General features: G+C 40.9%; 1 protein-coding gene across 15 annotated transcripts in view; it reads left to right on the forward strand.

The window, feature by feature from the left end:
• OSBPL1A (oxysterol binding protein like 1A) overlaps positions 1-25,142 on the forward strand; it is a 210,464-nt gene that overhangs the window by 177,602 nt on the left and 7,720 nt on the right. For all 15 annotated transcript variants that reach the window (XM_079942363.1, XM_079942362.1, XM_079942360.1 and 12 more), the window contains 8 exons: positions 11,948-12,082; positions 13,072-13,169; positions 14,597-14,779; positions 19,275-19,382; positions 20,290-20,379; positions 20,614-20,740; positions 23,683-23,799; positions 24,365-24,488. In XM_079942363.1, the coding sequence (XP_079798489.1) occupies positions 11,948-12,082; positions 13,072-13,169; positions 14,597-14,779; positions 19,275-19,382; positions 20,290-20,379; positions 20,614-20,740; positions 23,683-23,799; positions 24,365-24,488 (982 nt within the window). The remainder of the gene's footprint in view (positions 1-11,947; positions 12,083-13,071; positions 13,170-14,596; positions 14,780-19,274; positions 19,383-20,289; positions 20,380-20,613; positions 20,741-23,682; positions 23,800-24,364; positions 24,489-25,142) is intronic.

Below are 25,142 nucleotides of genomic sequence, written 5' to 3' on the forward strand. Positions count from 1 at the left end.
CTTAGTGACTTGGAAACCAGGGCCAGCACCAGGGTGAGGCAAGCGAGGCATCCAGGCACAAAATTTGAGTAGGCGCCTGCACCTGAGACCACGTCTGCTGAATGTCTTGGAGTCATAGAATAGCGTTAGATTATTATAAGAGGGTGAAGAAGGTCTGTTATATTATAAATACCGAGTTATTAAAGTGAAAATGTTGTATCATTCAGAAAGGTATATTCAGTGCAACCGAATTCCATAGAGACTGGAATATAAGAGTTGAAAACTTTATAGTTCTAGTTTGCTCCTTTAACTCCTATTTCCATTCCATATTTACTACAGAATATTACCCTAACCTAATTTTTTTCATCTTTGAAGGTTTTTTGATTACCTTATCATACTTCACTATCACAAAAATACATATTAAAATTTAAAAATTTATATTTTATGGCCATAAGACTTTAGTACTAAAAGTTTTAAGTTATTCTTACATTAGTGATCAAAATAACAAGCGTTACAAAATTTATGAAAGTATAACATAAAAGCTAAAATGTTATTCATAAAAAGGATTTTTTTTCACTTTGGCTGAGATATCTGAGAATGAATATCACACATTGCTAGAATGAGACAGGATTTTCAGTAACAGTTCTTTTTTTTTTTAATAGATTCAAGGATTAGGAAGCCTTGCTCATATTAATAGACAGATGGGAGTAGGAGTTCTGTGGTTTTTTTTAGTATCTAGCAATGTCATTCAGTTCTTTGACCTTTTCTTGACTATATGTCAAAAAGCAGATGGTAATATATTATCCATCAAAAATAATTTTTTATGATCCATAAATTGACAACTCAATAGGACTTCCTTCAGTGTTATTGGAAACAACATTGGAAAACTCTAGGTTGCAGGAGGTCTTGTTACCTTCCCTTGGAGTCATGGGCATCTGGGTCTCTGGGAAATGGAGTGGAGAAGCTTTGCCAGGGCTCTCACCTTCGGTTTCTGTAACTGTGTCCTCTCACTCAGATATACCTTGCAATATTGAGAAGGGGTTGGGAAAACTGAAGTATTTTCCCTGAAGCACACCTTGCCAGTATAATCTTTTTTCATGAAATGCTTTTTATCTTACCATGCACTTTAAATGTTCTCCCCCAAAACCTCAGATTCTTCGCATTCCCTTGATGCAGAATGTCTGCCGCGTGACCTCAGAACCAGACGCATCCGGGTCAGCTCATGATGTTATTTTGGGGTTCAGATAAACACGTTGGTATATGTCACTGTGACAACTGTCCCATTCTTGAATTCTAAATATAAGCCAGATACAGCTCTAGATAAGATTTGGAGCTTTGCCCAAACTGGTACATTATAAATACTGACTTAAGAGACAGGAGGCAGAAGAAGCAAAGTAGTTAAACAAAATTTGTCATCTCTACCGCCTCACTCTATAATGATCTGAAATCAGAATATCCCAACAGGGGAGAAGTGACTGGAAGAGCTTCTGATGTCAGGTCCTTGCCTTAACGAAAACAGGGAAGTCGGGGAGCCATCCTGCAGAGCAACAGGGCCTTGATTTAAGAGGCTTCCTTGTACCGGTACTGTATTTCTAAACCTCCCTTCACTCGGTGCCCTGAAGGTTTTTACACATCAGAGCAAGAGTGCTATACTAGAATTCAGGATGGTGTAAGGGGTGTCTCCCCCACACCCCAGGTAAAAGAAGGGCGATTTTAAAAGAAGACGTGGGAAAAGAGCAACAGTGTGACGTCCGACGCAGGTGTGTTCTTGGCCTGTCAGTTCTTAGGCAGGAGTGCGTGTGGAGGGTGAGCACCTGCAGATCAGTCCCCCTAAAGCATCCATCGCTGCTCACAGTCACCCTGCGTGACTACAGTGTGGAGACCACGGACCTGGTCCAAGCGTCCAGCCAGCGCCTTAGTTGTCCTGCCACATTCCCACCTAGCGGTTGTCCATCAAGAGGACTCACACGGCCTCCCAACTCTGAAAAAATTCAGCTACGAGACAGGAAGAAGAGGAAAGGAATATCTGTTTATCTTTTCCCTCAAAGCTTTTCTTGTCTTTTTCTCCCTGTTTTGACCACTGGTTGCACCCAGTTGCCCACAGTGTAGTTCATTCAGTTCACATGCAGACGCCCCTTTCCTGTGCATAGTTCCTTTGTTTCTGGCTGTTGTGTTCTCTGGGGCTGGTCTGTGAGAACCAAGGAACAGTGGTGTAACCAACAGCAAAAGGCGTCAGAGCAGCAGGCTTGTTCAGACTGCTCGACCAGAGTGGTCCCCGAGGGCTGACTTGCAAGGTCTCGGTGTGACTGCTTTGGGCATGATCAGTGTGTTCAGATGGCAAGAACCTCTCACGTGATGGTAAACTAATAGATGATAGACGTCTTGTGGAGAGGGAAGGGACTGAGTAGCCCAAGATGGGAAAGAGACCTATGGCCCTCCAAGGCCCTTACATGTAAGAAGGGTAAAGTTTTACCTCTTTGGGGCTGTCGTGGAGGGAGGATCCAGTGCCTAGCTGGTGTCACAGAAGGCACATCCAAGGCACAGAGCCAAGGCTGCTGCCAGCGCCTGCCCATCAGTGACGAGCCTAGAAGCCCACTTAGTGCTTGGGTCGCACACCTGTGTGAGGACCCCGCCCACCGGCAGACTTAGCTTAAGACCTAAGCGGAGCTGCTCTCTGTAACCCAGGTCTTAAATATTTGCACAGTTGGGCGTTACGGTGCTCGGCGTTATACACATAAGTTATCTTCCACTTCAGTTGGGATCAGACTTGGCCTTGTTGGTTTGTATAGTGCGTAAGTGACAAAGCAGCCTTCCCTTCTTTTTCTTGTCCGTTTGTCGGCTGATGAGCAACTGCAATTAAGAGTTTCTTCAGTTTCATCATTAGTTGCTATTAATTTGTATGGCTACATGTAAACTTTGCTTTTAGCTGGGTCACAAGGTAGGATTGCCTGGCATAAATATTTAATTTTTCCAGCTGACTGAAGCTCTCAGTGATAAAAGTATTCCAGCTCATGTTTCTTCCTGAAACTTGACCTTCATAATATGCACTGTTGCCTTTCCTATTATTGGAATGTATGCAGTACTAATTAGTTGTATGCAGTATCTGACAAATCCAATACCCAACTTCATTGTATTGTAAGTAAAAACAGGGTCTCTGTGAATTCCCAAGAGGGAATGAAATATAGTTTGTATCACCGAATTTTTTCATTACGTATCCAGGGAACTGTAGATTTTAACAATTAAAATATCAGTAATTGTACAGACTAATAAAGGCAAAAAATTGCAAGTCCACTGCTGTATTTTAAATAGCATGTTAGACTCTTCTGTGCAGTCAAGGTGGTTTTTATGGCCATCTGTGTTCCCTCAGGCCTTATTCTGTCCCTTCCACTCTGTGTCTATTACCTGGGCCACAAATGTGCCTTTTCATTTCCTTGAATGCTTACATTCTGAGTTACTAAAAGAAGCAGGAAGGTGTTTACATTATTCTAGATTATAAAATTGGATTTAAAGACCCTTTCAGAATTTTGGGAGCTTTTCAAATGATTAAAAAATAGTCCGCCCATTGAATGGGTGATAAAACCATGTCCTCTGTACCTTGGTTTCCAGAGTGGACAAACCACTATTTCATTGACTTGCTGACTCACATGAAGTCTAGCCAACTGGCGGTGAGCAGCCAACGGCTGGTAGACAACGTGACTGTCCCATTCTCGCTCGCATATATTCTCAGGGAGATTATGTGAGGGTATGGCGATGTATACAGTGTCGCTATGGAGATGAAAGATTAAGTCCCTAGGCCTGGATTCCCATCTGAGCCGCTGTAATGACAGAAGCGCCAAACGCCTTGTCACCCCCCCAGCGTGTCTCTTATTCCCTCAGTGCGTGTATAATAGTCTAGTATTTTTTAGGGAAAAAAGCTCAGAATCAAACTTAGGTAAAGTTCTTCATTCCTTTAACGAATAAATCCTTTAAATCCCTTTAAAGTAAATCTCACCCTGCTGTTGTGCGTGACAAAGCGAAATGTGGAAAACGAGAGCAGAGCCAGAAATGGCATCATTTACGTCACATACTGTCACGGGCCAGGGCTCATGTCGCCACCCTGGTGAACCCCTGTCATCTTCGCGATCGGACGGGACAGTCAGACAGCAGCGAGAGCCTCAGCAGCGGGGAGTACGCGATGGCTTCTGACTGGGGCTCCGGGGGGAACAGGTGTCCTTCCCTCACTTCTTCACCTTTTAAGATTGGAACTCAAGCCACGCTGCCATCTGAGTGGCTTCTCTGCAGCTCGCTGCCCGGCGACAGGATGAGGTACCCCAGCCTTCAAAGCCGCCTTGCCTCCACACGGCCTTGGAGGACTTGGCAATCTTGAATGTACTATTAATAGTAATGGTCATAGCTAACATTTATTGCTCACTTAATGTATGCCTGACACTGTTCTGAGTGATTTGTATGAACTAATTAATCCTGACAGGCCCTGTGAGGTACATAACTAAGCCCCCATTGGGCGGAGAGGTGAGGGACTCACAGTGATGCAAGCATCAGGTGGCAAGGGGTGTGTGCTCTCAGAGCCCATTCTTTTATTTTTCAATTAACACAGTATTTACCATTTTAACCATTTTTAAGCGTGCAGTTCAGTGGCATTTGTACATTCACATTATGCTGCCGTTACCACCCATGTAACTCTTTTCATCTCGTGGAACTGACGTACTGCACCCCTTAAACAACAACTCCCCACCTCCCTACCCCCCAGCCCTGGCAGCCACCGTTGTGCCTTCTGTTCAGAAGGCATTCCTTTAACCACAATGCTCTACTGTCTCTGGAACCCAGGACTGGACTAACCTGGGTATGTTTTGTTGTTCTCTTTTTCCATCGTGCTTTTCTCTTGTCTGTTTTATGATGAGCATAACATCAGCCTGTATGTCGTAAGGCGGTCCACCTTCTGCGGTGCAAGGTTGTCAGCTTCCCCATCCCTTCCTTTTGCCAGGCTGAAAGTGTTAGATTACCTGGACTACCAACTCCTGGAGTCAACCACTGTTAACTTTTTGGTGCTACTACCTTCTAATATTTGTCTATAAAACATGTATTTTACAAAATTAAAATATTTTTGAACATGTTGCTTTGTAACCTACTTTTAACCTCATTTTGCTTTGTGAACTATGTGCATCATTAAACAAGAGGGTTCTGACTTCAGGGAGTTTGTATTCCAGTGAAAGAGTCAGGAGAGTCTAGTGCCCTGTGATAAATGCCCAAATAGGAGTAGACTCAGGGGGCAGTGGAAACATACAGGAGCACATAGGGCAGGGGTGCCTGCAATGTGCTCTGCTCTCTCTGCGGTGATGAGGATGCAGGCGGAGTATAAGATATTATCCCTCACCTCAGGAATTGTATTACTGTGTAGTTAGCAAGATAAGCTGGTTAGTACCCCTGACATAGCAGCAGGCTGTATAATCTGTGATCAGATGCTACATTGTGCGATACAGATTCTGGTGCTCCAGGAGCTGGAAGAGGCGAGAAATCAATGAGTACTGGAATAGTCGAGGAGGAGAGACTTGAGCTCTCCTGAAATCCTAGCGGGGAGGAGATACAAGAGTTAAGTGAAGAGAGTAGGGCATTCCAGGTCAGAATTGGCTATAATAAGACTTTTAATCCAGTGTCTAAAACAGTGCCTGGCACCTAGTAGGTGCTAAATAAAAATTTTTTTAAAAGCTATTTTGAAACAGTTCTATTTCTGTATGCATATTCTGTACAGCCAAGTTGCTTTAGAGAGACAATCTTGGTGGATTTTTTTTTGAGATATAATTGACAAATATTTAAATTCTACATCAAGATGATTGGATATATGTATACATTGTGAAAGGATTCCCCCCATCCAGTTAATTAACACATCCAGCACCTCACATATGTATCCTTTCTTGGTGAGAACATTCAAGTTCTACTCGCTTAGCAAATTTCATTTATACAAAACAGTGTTATCAATTGTAGTCATGTCACCATGTTATACAGTAGATCCTCAGACCTTATTCATCTTATAACTGAAAGTGTATACCCTGTTACCAACTTCTCCCTATTTTCCCCACCCTGAAGCCGCTGGCAACGACTTTCTACTGTGTTTTTATTGGTTCAACTTTTTTTTTTTTTTAAAGGTTCGCATATGTGTGATACCATACCATGCAGTGTTTGTCTGTCTGGTTTATTTCACTTAGCACAAGGCCCTCCAGGTTCATCCATGTTGTCACAAATGGCCTTCTTTTGTAAGGGTAATATCGTGTGTGTGTGTGTGTGTGTGTGTGTGTGTGTGTGTGTGTATGTATTTGTGTGTGAGTGTATATATATATATACACACATAGATATATGCATGCACACACACACACCCACATTTTCTTGATCCATTCATTCATTGACGGACACTTAGATTGTTTCCATTGTATATTCTCGGCTCCTTTAGCAAAAATTAACTGACCATAAATGCATGGATTTATTTCTGGGCTCTCTATTCTATTCCATTCATCTGCCTGTCTATTTCTATGCCAATTCTGTACTGTTTTGATTACTATATCTTTGTGATACAGTTTGAAATCTGGGAGCATGATACCTCCTGCTTTGTTCTTCTTTCTCAAGATTGCATTGGCTATTCACGGTCTTTTGTGGTTCCATACAAATTTCAGGATTGTTTTTTTCTATATCTGTGAAAAATGCCATTGGAATTTTGATAAGGATTGCATTGAATCTTTAGATCGCTTTGGGTAGTTTGGACATTTTAACAACTTTTGTAATCCATGAGTGCAGAATATCTGTCTATTTATTCGTGTTTTCTGCAGTTCCTTTCATTAATGTCTTACAGTTTTCAGTATATAGCTCTTTCACCTCCTTGGTTAATTTTATTCCTAACTGTTGTATTCTTTTGGATGATATTGGAAATGGGATTGTTTTCTTAATTTTTCTTTCTGATAGTTTGTTGTTGGTGAATTGAAACACAACTGATGTTTGTATGTTGATTTTGTACCATGCACCTTTACTGAATTCACGTGTTCTAATTGTGCTTTGGTGGAGTCTTTAGGGTTTTCTACATATAATATCATGGCATCTGCAAATAGAGATAATCTTACTTCTTCCTTCTTGATTTGGACGCCTTTTATTTCTTTTTCTTGCATGATTACGCTGGCTAGAACTTCAGTACTGTGTTGAATAAATGTGGTGAGAGTGGGCATCCTTGTCTTATTTTTGATCTTATAGGAAGAGTGTTCAGCTTTTCACCACTGAGTATGATGTTAGCTGTGGGCTTGTCATATATGGCCTTTATTATGTTGAGGTATGCTTCCTCTATGCCCACTTTGTTGAGAGTTGTTATCATGAAAGGATGTTGAATTTTGTCAAATGCTTTTTCTGCATCTATTGAGATTATCCATTGTTTTATTAATGTCATATATCACATTTATTGATTGGCTTGTATTGAACCATCCTGCTTACCTGGAATAAAACCCACTTGATCATGGTGTATGACCCTTTAAATGTATTGTTGAGTTCAGTTTGCTAATATTTTCTTGACTTTTGCATCTGTGTTCATCAGGGATATTGGCCTACAATTTTGTTTTCTTTGTCTGGTTTTGTCTTTGGTTTTGGTGTCAGGATAATGCTGACGTTGTAAAATGAGTTTGGAAGTGTTCCCTCCTCTTCTGTTTCTTTGAATAGTTTGAGAAGGATCCGTATTCATGCTTCTTTAAATGTCTGGCAGAATTCACCAGTAAAGACATCTGGTCTTGGATTTTTGTTTGTTGGCAGGTGTTTGATTACTGCTTCAGTTTCCTTACTAGGAATTGATCAGTTCAGATTTTCTATTTCTTCATGATTCAGTTTTGGTTGGTTGTATGTTTCTAGGAATTTATCCATTTCTTCTAGATTGTCCAATTTGTTAGCATATAATTGTTCACAGCATTCTCATGATCCTCTGTGCATCAGTATCTTCTCTGTCATTTATAATTTTACTTATTTGAGTCCTCTCTTTTTCTTGGTGAGTATAGTTAAAGATTTGTCTATTTTACCTTTTTTTTTTTTTTTTTTGTGGTACACGGGCCTCTCACTGTTGTGGCCTCTCCTGTTGCGGAGCACAAGCTCTGGACGCGCAGGCTCAGCGGCCATGGCTCACGGGCCTAGTCGCTCCGCGGCATGTGGGATCTTCCCGGACCGGGGCACGAACCCATGTCCCCTGCATCGGCAGGCAGACTCTCAACCACTGTGCCACCAGGGAAGCCCTCTTTTTAAAAAAAAAAACAGCTCTTAGTTGCATTTATCTTTTTAGTCTCTGTTTCATTTCTTTCCACTCTGATCTTTGTTACCCTTCCTTTACTAATTTTGGACTTCTTCTAGTTCCTTGAGGTGTAAAGTTAGGCTGTTTGAGATCTTGTTTTTTAGTGTGTTTATTGCCATGAACTTCTTTCTTAGAGCTGTTTTTGCTGCATCCTGTAAGTTTTGTATGTTGTATTTCCATTTTCATTTGTCTCAAGATATTTTTTGATTTCTTCTTTGACCTATTGGTTGTTTAGTAGCATGTTTACTTTTCGCGTATTTGTGAATTTCCCAGTTTTCTTTTTATAATTTATTTCTAATTTTATACCATTGTGGTTAGAAAAGATGTTTGATATGATTTCACTATTTTTAAATTTATTGTCTTGTTTTGTGGCCTAATATATAGTCTATCCTGGAGAGCGTTCCATATACACTTGAGAAGAATTGTGTATTCCTTTATTGCATGGAGTGTTCTGTATATGTCTCTTAGGTCTGTTGGTCTAACATGTTGTTTAAACCCATTGTTTCCTTACTAAGATTTTCTGTCTGGATGATCTATCCCTTGTTGAAAGTAGAGAATTGAAATCCCCTGCTTTTCTTGTATTGCTCTCTATTTCTCTTTTAAGATCTGTTAATATTTGCTTTTAGGTGTCCCTATTTGGGGTGCATAAATACTTATAATTGTTATATTGTCTTGATGAATTGACCCCTTTACATTATATAATGACCTTCTTTGTGTCCTATTACATTCTTTGGCTTAAAATCTGTTTTGTCTAATATAAGTATAACTACCCCTGCTTTCTTTTTGTTTCCATTTGCATGGAATGTCTTTTTCTATCCTCTCACTTTCTATCTGTGTGTGTCCTTAGAGCTGCAGTGAATTTCTTGTAGTCAGCATAGCTGGGTCTTGGTGTTTTCTGTTTTTGGTTGGATAATTTAGTCCATTTGCATTCAAAGTAATTACTGATAGATGTGGTTTCACTATTGCTCTTCTGTTCATTGTTTTCTGTTTTGTAATTCCTTTGTTCCTTTCCTCTTCCTCTCTTCCTTTGTGAATTTGATGATTTTCTGTAGTTGGTATGCCTAAATTCCTTTATCTTTTGTGTATCTACTATAGGTTTTTTGCTTTGTAGTTACCATGAGGTTTATGTAAAACATCTTATAGTTATAACGGTCTGTTTTAAGCTGATTGCAAATTAACTTCAAACACATACTAAAGCTCTACATTTGTACACTCCCTGCCATTTTATGTTTTTGGTGTCACAATTTACATCTTTTTACATTGTGTATCCATTAACAAATTATCATAGTTATAGTTACTTTTAATACTTATGTCTTTTAATCTTCGTTCTAGAGTTATACATGAACTACCCAGCACCATTACAACATTTGACTATTCTTGAATTAAATACTTGTGTAAAGAAAATGACCATGATTGAATGAACAGATTGGAAGTAGTGCCCCTCCCTTTGATGTTAAAAGAAAATCTGACTTCCCAGAAGCATTGGTAGGAGTACAAATCGATAAAGGGTTGAAGGGTTGAGGGCATTCAGCTTGGTAGTAACTGTAAAAATTTTCAGTGAGCACACACCTTTGACCCAGAAATCCCACTTACAGAAATTTACTTTAAAACCATATTTGTTCATGTTCTAAAGGATAAGATTAAATAGTTTATGGTATATCTATAGACAGACTTTAAAAAAAAATTTAACAACTACATATAGCATTTACTAATGTGCCCAGAACTGGTCTAAGTGTTTTGCAAATATTAGTCTTACAACAATGCTTTGTAGTAGATTATGTTATATACACTTATATTAGTGCCATGTTATTGATAAGGAAACTGGCAGAGTTTAACTTGGCCAGAGTCACACATCTAGTAAATGAGAAAGCCTGCAGTGGAACTCAGTCTGATTCTAACATCTTACCACTGCGCAGTGCAGCGATTACAAAGAACTTGATGGACTCGGTGTTGTAATGTACGTGTATGTAAGACCTCCGAACACAGGAACAGCATAAAAAGGCAAGTGATGAGCCAATACATAGAGCAGATCCCATGCATTAAAAGAATCCGATAAGATATATGTGTGTACATACACGTGTGTGTAAACACCCAGCATTGTATCCCAAACTGTTGGAGGTGCTTTGCCTCTGAGGGGAGGAGCATTTTCATGTCTTTACTTCCATGACTGAGAATTACATATTCTTCTATTAGTTTTTGTGTGTTTTTTTTTAAGAAAAAACTCATGAAGACATTATTAAGTAGAAGAAAGAGAGTCTAAGATATCTCAATTAAGAAAAGCCTTGGCAGTCCCAGCTTTCTGGACTTGGCCCCAGCAGTGAATTTCTGCACTTACTGAGATCTCAGGGTGTATATAGTAAAGCCTTCTTTTCTTCATCTCCTTATACATTCCCGTTCTCCTTTGTCTTCCCAGTGAGGCAGCAGTAAACCTACCATTTCTTTTCATTACATTGAGCTGCTACACGTCTGTCTGCGTTCTGCAGTATTGTATGCTAATGCGTGAGCTTTTATTTTATGCGTTCCGATAGTAGTTTTGTGAAGGTTACTTTATTTTTAATTGTGCATATCTGTAAGAATGTGGATGTTTAGAGGGGGAAAGTCAGAGCCAAGACAGGTGGCGTTCAAGCTCGATGGCACCTTGGGATGGTTCACGGGGTCATGACTTTAGTCAGCGGGCTTCATGAAAGATGGGATTCTCACGGGAAAGGTAAATAATAGTAGGTGGAAGGTTGGAAAGATCATCAGACTATTCCAGAGAAAACCAAGATAAGTTTGTTCCCTGGTGAATTTGTTAAAGAGCTCATGGTGCGACTGTTTGCTGGCAGGATATGGTAAGCAGAGTTGAAAGGTTGCAATTCAGGTCAGAGGACCCCTACCCAATCATTAAATTATTTCTGGAAGTCTACTGTGATTGTGTCATTCTAGCAGATAGAATTTAAAACCTATCCTGTGAGATACACAATAGCCTTCTAGTACCCCAGTTCACAATGTGTAATGGATCGGTGTTCTCAGAAAACCTCAATGTTGTCAGTCAGTAACAGTCTGGGGCTTCCCTGGTGGCGCAGTGGTTGGGAGTCCGCCTGCCGATGCAGGGGACGCGGGTTCGTGCCCTGGTCCGAGAAGATCCCACATGCCGCGGAGCGGCTGGGCCCATGAGCCATGGCCGCTGAGCCTGCACGTCCGGAGCCTGTGCTCCGCAGCGGGAGAGGCCCCAACAGCGAGAGGTCCGTGTACCGCATAAAAAAAACAAAAAAAAACAGTCTGAAATTCCTTTGAAAAATTATCCACAAAAATGGTATATGTGGTTGCTCCTCAGCCCACTATGAAGACTTTTGGTCTTTGTGTCCCCATGACCTTTATATGCCATTTCCTAATTCTGATCTGAGGAAGACTTATTAATAGTCATCATCTCACTGCTCACCAGTAGATTTCAAGCTCCTCGAAGCCAAGGAGAATGTTTGGGTAGTCTTTGTATTTCCTTCAAGGCCTAGAACAATATACTCCACATGGTTAGATGCTCTGGGAAGATTATGAAATGGAACTGATACTAATTAAATGTGCTGTTTTCTGTGACTTCCTTTCCAGGAACGTGTTATGTAGAGACAGCAGCGTGTAAGTTTGCTGTGTATGTTGGGGGTCACAGTTTCCTTTTTTTTTGTTAAATAGGAACTCTCCAAGATCACCATGCCAGTTATATTTAACGAGCCTTTGAGCTTCCTCCAGCGACTCACTGAATATATGGAGCATACGTACCTCATCCACAAGGCCAGTTCATTTGCTGATCCTGTGGAAAGGATGCAGGTATGTGTCAGGCAAGCACTGGGAAAGGTCTAAGTCTTAGGAAGTCTTCTCTGCCACCTTCTCCCCTCCCCCCGCCCCAACCACATATGCACAGAATTCATGTTAAGTCCAGTGTGAGGCTAGCAAACGTTATCATTACATAGTCAGCATGTTTGGAGAGTCGTCTGTGTTCCTTCCCCGCCACCCTCTAGTCAGAGTGCCACCATAGTGGAAAGACCAACGAGAATTGCAAGAGAAGCAGAACGTGGTCCAAAACCAAACCTGGATGTTGGTGAGCTGTTTCTGAGTCTTTGTTTTAGAAGGTAGCATTGTGTTAGGGTAAAAATATTCAACCTTTCTTTCAGACTTTCTCAGTGTTTCCAAGAAGGAATAGATATATACATACACAGATAAATATGTGTATTTATGCTTATGTGTGTATATAAATACACACTTACTACTATAGGTTAAAACAAAGGACAACAAGGAATTGCACTTTTTTGTTTTCCTCTGAAGAGAAGGCATTCATGTGATGTATATGGATTGACTAGACACAGGGAGAGTATAGTAGATACATTCTTTTCCTTCCAACAAAGCAATAGCATTCTAAATGGAGTCATTCTGTCTTTTCATTTATATAAATCAGCTTTTCCCAACCTCATTGGACTTGATACCAATTTGTTTAGTTTTTTTGCACCATCCTAAAAGTGATGTACTCTTTAGAAATTTTAAAGGAATTAAGAGTAATTTAGGATTTGAGAGTTTTTTAAAAGTCCTTGAGAGAATTTGTAGCACAGTTGGGATGATCTTTAGGAAGTCTCAGAGTAATTTTCATTTTGAATATCCACATTTGCTTATTAGTTTGCTTATTAAGCCGTGTTAAAAATACAAAGTAATCAAACTCCTCAAAATCATTCTGTAAATTACTGTTTTCAGCAGAATTTCAGTTCCTGAAAGAATGAGGAGGCAGCAAGGCTATTTTTAACTTCTCCTAATGCTCTGTCCCACAGTGTGTAGCTGCATTTGCTGTATCTGCTGTTGCTTCCCAGTGGGAACGCACTGGAAAGCCTTTCAACCCACTTCTGGGAGAGACTTATGAATTAGTTCGGTAAGATCTTTCACACTATTCCAGGTGGATAGTTGAATCTCCATGATTTACATAGCTCTTCAAATGAAAATGTATATTTTTTGAGCATTTACCAACATTTTGTATGACTGAAGAAAGTTAACAATTTTGTGTCTATAATATTTATTATTTTAGAAATTATGTCAAAAATATGAAAACATACATAAAATGAACCATTACAAGGATTTCAGTATTCCTGATCTCATGGGATTAGTAATCATCCTTTCTCCTTATGTAGACCATAAAGCATGATAGGGGTTTTTTGGGGGTTTTTTGTTTAAAAAATAAATAAATTAATTAATTAATTAATTAATTTTTGGCTGCATTGAGTCCTCGTTGCTGAGCACAGGCTTTCTCTAGTTGGGACGAGGAGGGGCTACTCTTCCTTGTGGTGCGCGGGCTTCTCATTGGGGTGGCTTGTCTTTGTTGCAGAGCACGGGCTCTAGGCGCACAGGCTTCAGTAGTTGTGGCTTGCGGGCTCTAGAACGCAGGCTCAGTAGTTGTGGCGTACGGGCTTAGTTGCTCCATGGCATGTGGGATCTTCCCGGACCAGGGCTCGAACCCGTGTCCCCTGCTTTGGCAGGTGGATTCTTTTTTTTTTTTTTTTTTTTTTTTGCGGTACGCAGGCCTCTCACTGTCGTGGCCTCTCCCGTTGCGGGGCACAGGCTCCGGACGCGCAGGCCCAGCGGCCATGGCTCACAGGCCCAGCCGCTCCGTGGCATGTGGGATCTTTCCGGACTGGGGCACGAACCTGTGTCCCCTGCATCGGCAGGCGGACTCTCAACCACTGTGCCACCAGGGAAGCCCCGGCAGGTGGATTCTTAACCACTGCGCCACCAGGGAAGTCTCTGGGTTTTTTTAATAAGCATATAAAATATATTAGCATAAACTTACACTGTTGGCATACAGGCAATGACTGTATCTAGAGCTGCATTTCCTGCTGTAGCTTGCTTCTTTACACACAGTTAGGGAATTCATTTGGCTTTAGTTTTTCTGAATCTTTCTCTTCCCTCCACAAATTTTGATCTCATTTATTCCCTAGATGTTTGTAAAGGAGATACATTAGATTCTTCAATCTTAATATAAATGGAACGATAAGTTTTAAATTTACATGGCTAATATTGTCAATTCATGAAAATCACCCAAATTCTTGTGGGTGTTCTTTATTTTAATGTGTTTAAGTAGCTAGGTTTATAACAACATTGATTTTAGTTGTTTGGGTTGCATATGTGCAATTGCTCATGTGTTGTCCTTCCATCAGGATTATAACAAAGGATTGTTTACTTCGTCAAATCTCTTTCCTTAATACTTTAACATTGCTTTTGCACGGAAATGACAGTAATGTATACATTCTGTGATAAGTTTATTATATGACACTACCGTTTTTTGTTTGTTTTTTAAATCTTAAGAGATGACCTTGGTTTCAGACTCATCTCTGAGCAGGTCAGCCATCACCCACCCATTAGTGCATTTCATGCTGAAGGATTAAACAATGATTTCATCTTTCATGGCTCAATCTATCCCAAACTGAAGTTCTGGGGGAAGAGCGTAGAAGCAGAACCCAAAGGAACCATCACGTTGGAGCTCCTTGAGTGAGTCAGAATCACGCCTTTAACTCTTTTCATGTGTACCTACTCATTAGTATATACACTTGCACACAGACTTGACCTTGTTGTTCAAAAGGTGGAGACAAAGAAACTGCTTTTCTGAAGTGTAAGTTTTCTACCATCATGTAAAAGAATTTGAGAAACATGGCCATAGCCATTGTTAATCAGCCTAGGTATGTGTAAAAAGTTTAACTTGATGTTTGACTGTGGTGTTTGTTTGGATCTATTTTAAGATAAAACGAGTTAATCACTGCATGACAGTTCTTATGAGACAAGCTTTCTATATATCATGGTAATAATATTTTGGTTAACCATCTTTTAAAGTGAATTCACTTTGAGAAATATTGAAATAACAATCACATTGGTACATCTTAGACATTAGGTTAAGTTGAAAGTTTTCTTCTTTTGCAATAGAAAAAAGATTGCCATGAAATACCTTTCCACTTAGTTGTGTCATCTTCAGTTTCTTTCATTACTGTCTTGTTGATTTCAATATAAAGGTCTTTCACCTCCTTGTTTAAATTTATTTCTAGGTATTTTATTCTTTTTGATGCAGTTGTAAATGGAATTAATTCTGTGCTCATGGATTGAAAAAATTAATACTGTTAAAATGTCCATACTATCCAAAGCGACGTACAGATTCAGTACAATCTCTATCAAAATTCCAATGACGTTTTTCACACAAATAGACAATCCTGCAATTTTTATGGAATCACAAAAGACCCCAAATAGCCAAAGCAGTCTTGAGAAAGAAGAACAAAGCTGGAGGCATCATGCTTCCTAATTTCAAACTATATTACAAAGCTATAGTAATTAAAATATATGGTATTGGCATAAAAACAGACACATAGATCAATGGAACAGAATAGAGAGCCCAGAAATAAGTCTATGCAAATAGGGTCAGTTAATTTATGACAGAGGAGGCAAGAATATACAACAGAAGAAGGACAGTCTCTTCAATAAATGGTTTTGGGAAAATTGGACAGGCACATACAAAAGAATGAAACTGGACCCCTCTCTCATACCATACACAAAAATTAACTCAGAATGGATTACAAACTTGAACATATGACTGAAAACTATAAAACTCCTAGAAGAAAACATAGGCGGTAGGCTCCTTAACATAGGTCTTGGCAATGATTTTTTGACTCTGACACCAAAAAGAACAAAAGCAAATATAAACAAGTGGGACTACATCATACTAAAAAGCTTCTGCACAGTAAAGTGTTTACTGTGGGTAAATGAACAACAAAATGAAAAGGCAGCCTACTGAATAGGAGAAAATATTTGCAAATCATGTATCTGATAATGAGCTAACATCCAAAATATATGAAGAATGCATACCACTCAATAGCAAGAAAAAAAAATCCAATTAAAAAGTAGGCAGAAGATCTGAATAGACATTTTTCAAAGAAGACATACAGATAGTCAACAGGTAAATGAAAAGATGCTCTACATCATTAACCATCAAGGAAATGCAAATCAAACCACAATGAGGTATCACCTCCCACCTGTGAGAAAGGCTAGTATCAAAAAGACTAGAAATAAATGTTGGTGAGGATGTGGAGGAAAGGGAACCCTTGTGCACTGTTGGTGGATGTAAATTGGTGCAGCCGCTATGGAAAACAGTTTGGAGGTTCCTCAAAAAATTCAAAGTAGAGCTACTATGATCCAGCAATTCCACTTTTGAGTATTTATCCAAAGAAAACAAAAACACTAACTCAAAAAGATATCTGCACCCCCATGTCATTGCAGCATTATTATACATATTATACATATTGCATACAACAGCCAAGATACGGAAACAACTCAAGTGTCCATCATTGGATGAATGGACAAAGAAATTGTGGCACACACACACACACACACACACACACACACACACACACACACACACACACACACACACACACACACACACACACATATTAGCCATAAAAAAGAATGAAATTTTGCCACTTGCAACAACATGGATGGACCTCAAGGACATTATGCTAAGCAAAATAAGTCAGAGAAAGTCTAGTACTCTATGATCTCCTTGTGTGAGAGAGAAAGAGAAAAGAAAGAAAAAACAATAAACAGACTCTAATCCCAAGGTGACTCAGATATTGAAATCTGTATCAAAGACTTTAAAGCAGCTCTTATAACTATGCTCCATGACATAAAGATGAACTCTTAAAATGAATAGAAAGACATTGGAGCAAAGAAATGAAAGTATTTCTGGAAATTTTAGTACTGAAAAAATACAATAACAAAAATAATAACTGGATAGGCTTGATAGCAGAATGAAGATAATAAAATATGTTCTCGATCCACATGCTGAAAACTATAAAACACTGATTCCAGTTATCAAAGACTATGAGTAATGGAGAGTCATACTGTGTCTCACCATACTTGGAATCCTTAATATAATTTAGATGTTAGTTTTCCCATAATTGATCTATAAGCAATCTATATTAACACAATCTAAATTTAAAAGTCCCAGGATGATTTTTGATACATAAAGAGAAGTTGATCCTAAAATTTATATGGAAGGGCAAATGAAACACTATAGCCAAAACAGCTTTGAAAAGGAAGAACAGAATTGATGGACTCCCACTTCCTAATTTTAAGACTTAACAGTAAAGCTGTTGTAATCAAGACAATGTTGTATTGACAAAAGGATAGACACATACATCAAGGGAACAGAGAATAGAGTCCAAAAACTGACCCACAGAAACATGGTCAATTGATTTTTGACAAAGGTAAAAACCCAATTCAGTGAAGAAGGATAGTCCTCTCCACAAATGGTGTGGGAACAGTTGGAAGTACGTATGTTAAAAAAATGAACCTCAACTTACATCTCACAGCTTAAACAAAAATGAACTCAAAATAGACTATAGGCTAAAATCTAATATACAATTATAAGCTTTTGGAAGAAAACAGGAGAAAACCTTTATGACCTTGGATTAGGCAATGACATCTTATGGATATAATACCAAGGCACAGTCTGGAAAAGACAAAATTGATAAATTAGGTTTTGTCAAAATGAAAAACTCTTGCTCAATGACAAACACTCTTCAGAGAATGGAGAGGAGCCATAGATAGATAAACATTATTTGCAAATCATTTATCAACAAAGGACTTGTATCTAGAATGTGTAAAGAATTCTCAAAACAATAAGAAAACAAACAACCCAATAAGAAATTGGGCAAAAGATGTGAACAGACACTTCACCAAAGAGATATATGGATGACAAATGAGCACACAAAAACATGCTCAACAGCATTAGTCATTAAAGAAATACATAATCATAGTGGGATACCACTACACACCTGTTAGAATGTCCAAAATCAAAATAATTTTTAGAACTGACAGTACCAAGTGTTGGCAAGGATGTAGAGCAACCAGAAATCTCATATATTGCTGGGGGGAATCTAAGATGGCAGAGCCACTCTGGAGAACAGAGTTAACCCTATGTTAACCAGATAACATAGGGTTACAGAGTTAATCCTGTGTTAACCAGATGACTCAGCAGTCCACTCCTAGGTGTTTACTCTGGAGAAATAAAGACTTAACATTTTCACAAAGACCTGTGCCCAAATGTTTATAGTACTATTAATTGTAATCACCAAGCAACCCAGCATGCTTCAGTAAGTAAATGGTTAAACTGTGATCCATCCATACAGTAGAATACTACTCAGAAATAAGAGAGAGCAAATTATTGATAAGTAGAATTTAAAATGGATTATACAAATGAAGGAACTAATTTTGAAAGGTTACATGGTGTATTATCCCACCTATATGACATTCTGGAGAAGGCAAAACTATTGCAATGGAGAGCAAATGAGTTGTTTAGGGACTATGGTTGGGGGAGGGTTTGACCATAGAGGGGCAGCATGAGCGAATTTGTGGATGGTGTGATGGAATTGTTCTATATTGTGATTATAGTTGTAGTTACAAAGATCTACACATGCACTAAAACTCACAGAACTAGATACACCAAGAAAAGTGAATTTTACTGTTTGTAAATTAAAAATAAATTGAGACATAAATGTACGAAGATGTAAAACGAATGTTTTCAAAAGCAAAGGATGTGTAAAATTGGAGCTTATTCACATACACAAGTTTTTCCCTTCGGTGAACTAGAAAGTACTAAATAGACTGTTTTCTACTTCTAATTTAATTTTGTTTATTATGTTTTCACCAAACTTTTGAATGCTTAAGATGATTATGTACATAGTTTAATTTGGAGTTTGGTAGAAAGATAGAATTTTTTTCTTAAGCTTTTGTATCCTTTTAAGAAACAGTAAGAGGAGTCAGATGATACCTATTTTACTGTGATTAACACCAGCAGAGTTTTTACGGTCTTAGAGTTTAGTCATCTCCAGCAGTCTGATGTGTTATCCTGAGTAATAGCGTTTGAGGCAAATGCACTTTTTAAACAGAGTAACACTTCTCACTTATTTTTCTGGGCTTTGGTTTTCTTTTTGCTCTCTAGACACAATGAAGCATATACGTGGACAAATCCTACCTGCTGTGTACATAACATCATTGTGGGGAAGCTCTGGATTGAGCAGTACGGCAACGTGGAGATCACAAACCACAAGTGAGATGCTTCGTCCTCCTCCCCTGTCCCTTCAGTCGTCATCAGAGGGTGCCAGTAGTCTTTTTAAAAACGTTCTAGTACAGCCTGATGATGATTTAAGAACCAGGCAGTATAGCTCTGGAGTAAATAAAGCCCATCTATTTAATGAACAGATTTTATGTTAAAGTTTCTGATTAGGGGAGACTGGGGAACTCAGAGCTTCTGCAGCCTTGGGGAATGTTCATTCCCGCCTCCTTCAGCTCATTTTGCTGATCCTGATTAGTTTGCATTGTTCACGTGGGGATGGGTGGCAGGAGAAACACGAAAGTTGAGAAGAGTTGGGTTCAAATCCTACTCTGTGACCTTAGGCCAGTGTCCTAGTTGGCTCGGGCTGTTGTAACAGAGCGCCATGGGCCGAGTGGCTTCAACAGCAGACGTTTATTTCTCATGGTTCTGGAGGCTGGGAAGTCCCGGTCAGGGTGCTGGCAGATTTAATGCTAGGTGAAGGCCCTCTTCCTGGTTTGAAGTTGGCCATTTTCTCAAATCGTTGTATGGCAGAGGGAACGATCATCTCCCCGTATCTCTTCTTAGAAGAACACTGATCCCATTCATGAGGGTTCCACCCTTATGACCTAATTACCCCTAAATACCCTCGCGTGGGCGACTAGGGCTTCACTACATGAATTTGGTGGGCAAACATTCATTCCATAACAACAAGTCCCTTATTTTTTATGAACCTTGCTTTACATTTTCTCCGTGGTGGGTCCAGTACTGATTATGGGTTAATTATGATGCTCTCTGTGTGGAGCCCGGCATGCGTTAGGAAGTCAGTAAGCAGCAGCTGCTATGAGAAAGGTTTTAACAGTCACTGTTCTCTCTAGTGGCTTCTGTGTTGAATGGTAACCTGAGCTCACTATCTCCTTTACAGGACTGCGGACAAATGTGTGTTGAATTTTAAGCCATGCGGCCTTTTTGGTAAGGAGTTACACAAAGTTGAAGGCTACATTCAAGATAAAAGGTAAAGTTTCCATTTTAAATGCTGACTGGTATAGGTGTCGTTCACTAAATAAAGTGTTATTAAAATCTGCCATTACCTAGGAAACAAGCATTTCAGTAAATTGAAAAACTCTTTCTTCTGCAAGGAAATATTTATTTCTTTAAAGAATCTGATTTGTAAGCATCTTTATAGTAATATTCAGTTACAGCAAAACGCTGGTTTAATTGCTGGCTAAACATCGGTTTCTCTTGACAGCAAAAAGAAGCTCTGTGCCCTCTATGGGAAGTGGACAGAATGTTTGTACAGTGTTGACCCTGCCACATTTGATGCTTACAAAAAAAATGATAAGAAAAACACTGAAGAGAAGAAGAACAGCAAACAGGTGAACATCCCGGAAGGTGGCATCGAAGGAATCACGGGACTCTTTAAATTTGTACTAATCCTTTTGGAGGTGGCCTGTTAGCGGGTCACAGTGTGACCTCTTATGCTTGGTGCTAATGCATGTAATTTTTCTCCTTGAACCTTCTTAATGAACCAGTTATCCGCCTTGGTAGCGAATGTTTGACATAATCTCCCGTGGAGTACGGGTGTGTACCATGCAGTTATACACGCGGCATAGAACTCAACATTGCTTTGGAAAGTTGGAGTTCATCTTAGACCAATGTCCTTGTCCTCCTTTCTGTTTATGTGCATTAGCAGTTGAGATCATTTGAATATTTGAAATTTCACCCAGAATGATCACATACGTTTTCATGCTTGCAGCAGTTGTGTTGCCCTTTTGTATCCGAGATCCCTGAAGCTGAGAGCATCGCAGTTAAGGGATTCATTCCTGGACGGCTGTCCTCCTCTTACTAAGCGTTCTCCTAACGGGACAGTTTAACGTTAGACTCTCCCCATGTGAGGCCACAGGTTTTCGTCACAGGGCCCCGGGAGGCTGGACCTCTCAGCAGACTGAGCTAAAGAGAGCTTGTACCTATTTGGACAGGAAGCGTTGGAGGACTGATGCCTTTCCAGTAACGGACATCACGATTCAGAGCACGAGCTCTGCTTAGAATCCCGCTTCTCCCACTTCTGAGTGGTTCAGTCTCGGGCAGATTCCCACCCTCTCTCCGCCTCAGCACCTTCATTTATAAAATGGGTACAGCAATAGCACCCACATGTCAGATGAGTTGACGGAGGTCTGGGGTTCCTGGTGAGGACAGCTCAGGCCCCCCGTCTGCTCTGAGCATCACACCGGCCACCGAAGCACCATCTCAGAGCTTCCGGCTCCCCTCGCCCCACCGTGTCGAGCTCTCTGGGACCCTTCAGGTGACTCTTACACATGCAAGAGTTTAGGAAGCCCCTAACCTTCCTCAAAAACAGAAGGTGTATGTCTGAGTGGCTTTCTTTGTAAACCGGTTACCGGGGTCCCGGAGGCAGAGCAGCTGGTGCAGTTGACGGCAGTGGTGTTTCCCTGGCTGGGCCCTTCTCCCCTCCCTCTGCCTCCATCTCTGGGCACAGTCCACTTTCCTCCTCCACCTGGGTCTCCGCTGCTTCTCCTTCCTTCCGGGGGTTGCACTGACGCTTCTCTGCAGTGACCCCAAGACTGACGGGGCTGGAGAGGGAATGCTCCAGGATACCAGGCCCCAACCCGAACTCCTGGGCGGTGGCTCAGCCAGCACAAGGCAGCTTGGCGAAGACATGGCCTCGTCCTCCTTTTACAGAGGTGGGAGGTGGCAGAGGAGGGCCTTGGCGAAATTCCAGAAAATCTCCCTCATGTCCCGAAAATCCCCGGTCAATCTTTGTAGAAAAACGGCCTTGCCCCTTGGAGAGAGAAGTCAGCCTCATGCTCACCCTGTGTCTACTCTTGCCTCCCGTGGGCATCGGCCACCGTGGATTTCTGATGTTCCCGAGCGTATTTAAATGCCTTGGGGGAGCTTGTCACCAGTGTTGTCCCTTCCCTGCTGCTGTTTTTAAAGTTGAATATCTCAGCCAGTAGTTCTAGATTTGGTAACTGTGACATTGGGAATATGACTTAGCCTTCCAAAGGCTTAAATTCTTTATATATAAAATTTTATGGGTGGGCTTCCCTGGTGGCACAGTGGTTAAGAATCCGCCTGCCAATGCAGGGGACACGGGATCGAACCCTGGTCTGGGAAGATCCCACATGCCGCAGAACAACTAAGCCCGTGCACCACAACTACTGAGCCTGCGCTCTAGAGCCCGTGAGCCACAACTACTGAGCCCACGAGCCACAACTACTGAAGCCTGCGCATCTAGAGCCCGTGCTCTGCAACAAGAGAAGCCACCACAATGAGAAGCCCGCGCACTGCAACAAAGAGTAGCCCCTGCTCGCTGCAACTAGAAAAAGCCCGCGTGCAGCAATGAAGACCCAACACAGCCAGAAATAAATAAATTAAAAATAAATATTTTTTAAAAATTATTAAAAAAAACTTTGAGTTTATTACGTAAGGACTAAATATACAGAGAGCTGCTAGCAGCTCTGCCAGGTTGGGTGTGGGGGGGGGCGTGCAACCAGAGGAAATGTTAGTTTCTTTTTTAGCCTTACATCTTTTTCATTGATTGATTGATTGATTGACTATAAATTTATTTATTTATTTTTGGCTGTGTTGGGTCTTCGTTGCTGTGTGTGGGCTCCTCATTGTGGTGGCTTCTCTTGTTGTGTAGTATCAGCTTCAGTAGTTGTGGCACTCGGGCTCAGCAGTTGTCGCTCGCAGGCTTTAGAGCGCAGGCTCAGTAGTTGTGGCGCACGGGCTTAGTTGCTCCGCGGCATGTGGGATCTTCCCGGACCAGGGCTCAAACCCATGTGCCCTGCATTGGCAGGCGGATTCTTAACCAGTGAGCCACCAGGGAAGCCCCTAGCCTTACATCGTTTTAAATCCTCTTTTTATAGAATGCTTTCAGGATCCCTACTGGTTTGTGTTGTTGATAAATTTAGTTAAATGCTCCAAGAATTTAATCTTTTCTTGCTCTCATAATGTTCCAGTCAATACTTAAGTGAGTTATTTTGGCTTTAAAAAAAAACTTTAAAAATATTACAACATGATAGTAAAGGCATGATGATGGTGATGGTAATGGCTTGAATGCACAGAACCCTAAATGAGACCACACATAAGGCTCACGAGGCTCGCAGTGCTTACTCACTAGGCCTGCGTTTATTGGCTCCCTGGCCTGTGTTGAAAGGTGAGGATGTGAGAACGAGAAAGTCATGGTGCCCCGGCCCTCGTACAGTTACATCCTAATGCTGTGCAGTCAGCGGTGTTTATTTTACAATTTGTAAGTATATTCTTTTGAAAACATTTGTTCATCTGTTGGTTCTTCTAGATGAGCGCTTCTGAGGAGTCAGACGAAATGCCAATGCCAGATTCCGAGAGTGTGTTTGTCATTCCTGGGAGCGTTCTCCTGTGGCGAATAGCCCCGCGGCCTCCCAATTCGACCCAGGTGAGGCTGGGCGTGCTGAGTGCGGCCTCCTGTTTACTGGGCTCTGACGGTGCTTTTCCCCCGGCCCAGGCGGGACCAGGAGGAGGCGGGTGGTCATCAAAAGCTCCTAAGTCGTCCCTCTGTGGCTTCTAACCCGGGACGGGGCATTCGTGCCGCCCAGGCCTCCTGGTGTCTGGCTGGCCAGGACGCCTTGGCGTGAGGCTTTGGGGGGCTTCCTTAACAATTACTGAGGGGCAAGACTGACTGTCGTTAAATGCAAGGTGGTGCAGCCAGATCTAGCAAGTAAGGATTTAAGTGAAGAACAGAGAATGTTGGGTTTGCTTGTATCTCTCCTTCGAGGTGATGGTGGTGGAAGATATTCATGCTGGGAGGCCTGCTGTGGGGCTTTCTTTGAGACAGATTCCCACAGGTGGCACAGACTTGGGTGAAAACACTGAGATGTGTGGTCTGAGAAAGACCGTTGTCACCACAGAACAGGGGGTCATGGTCAACTGTTTCTGCCTTCAGGGTTTCATTCTGCGTTATGCCCCGGTATATGTTAATTTGAACATTTTCTTCTTTTCAGATGTATAATTTTACTAGCTTTGCAATGGTTTTGAATGAAGTAGACAAGGAAATGGAGGGTGTGATTCCTAAGACAGACTGCAGGCTACGTCCTGACATCAGAGCCATGGAAAATGGGGAAATAGGTAACCAGCACCTGATGGCGGCACCAGTGAAGATTGATTTCTTTGAGGAGGGTGGTTTGTTTTACTCCTGGTTACTGTCAGCACTTTACTATGTTAGCACAACCATCTTTAGTCTCTCTTAGAGACTTTTTTTTAAAGTATTTATTTATTTGGTTGCTCCGGGTCTTAGTTGCGGCACGTGGGCTCCTTAGTTGCGGCAGGTGGGATGTAGTTCCCCGACCAGGGGTGGAACCCGGGCCCCTTGCATTGAGAGGGTGAAGGCTTAACCACTGCACCACCAGGGAAGTCTCTAGAGATTTTTTTTTTTAATTAAAATTCAATTTAGATTCAGAAACTTTGGTTTAAAATTTGGGAATCTGAGGTGGACCTCAGCCGCTCATATTTCATTGTCTCAGTGATACTCCCTAATTTAATGTAATACATACGGCCAGAGGCATATCTGACATATCAGAGGAGAATTTGGGACAATAATACCACATTTATCAACTTTTAACTACATTCTGACTAGTTATTTCACTACATATTTCAGAATTTAAATAGCACCTTGTGAGCCTCAAAGAAGTGCTTGGCCTTGGTTAATTCTGACATTTTATTTTGTGCTGTTAAATTTCTTCTTATTCAGTGGTTCTCAGAATGGGGGCAGTTTTTCCTCCA

This window comes from Stenella coeruleoalba, assembly GCF_951394435.1.
Source record: "Stenella coeruleoalba genome assembly, chromosome: 14".
Classification (NCBI taxonomy): Eukaryota; Metazoa; Chordata; class Mammalia; order Artiodactyla; family Delphinidae; genus Stenella; species Stenella coeruleoalba.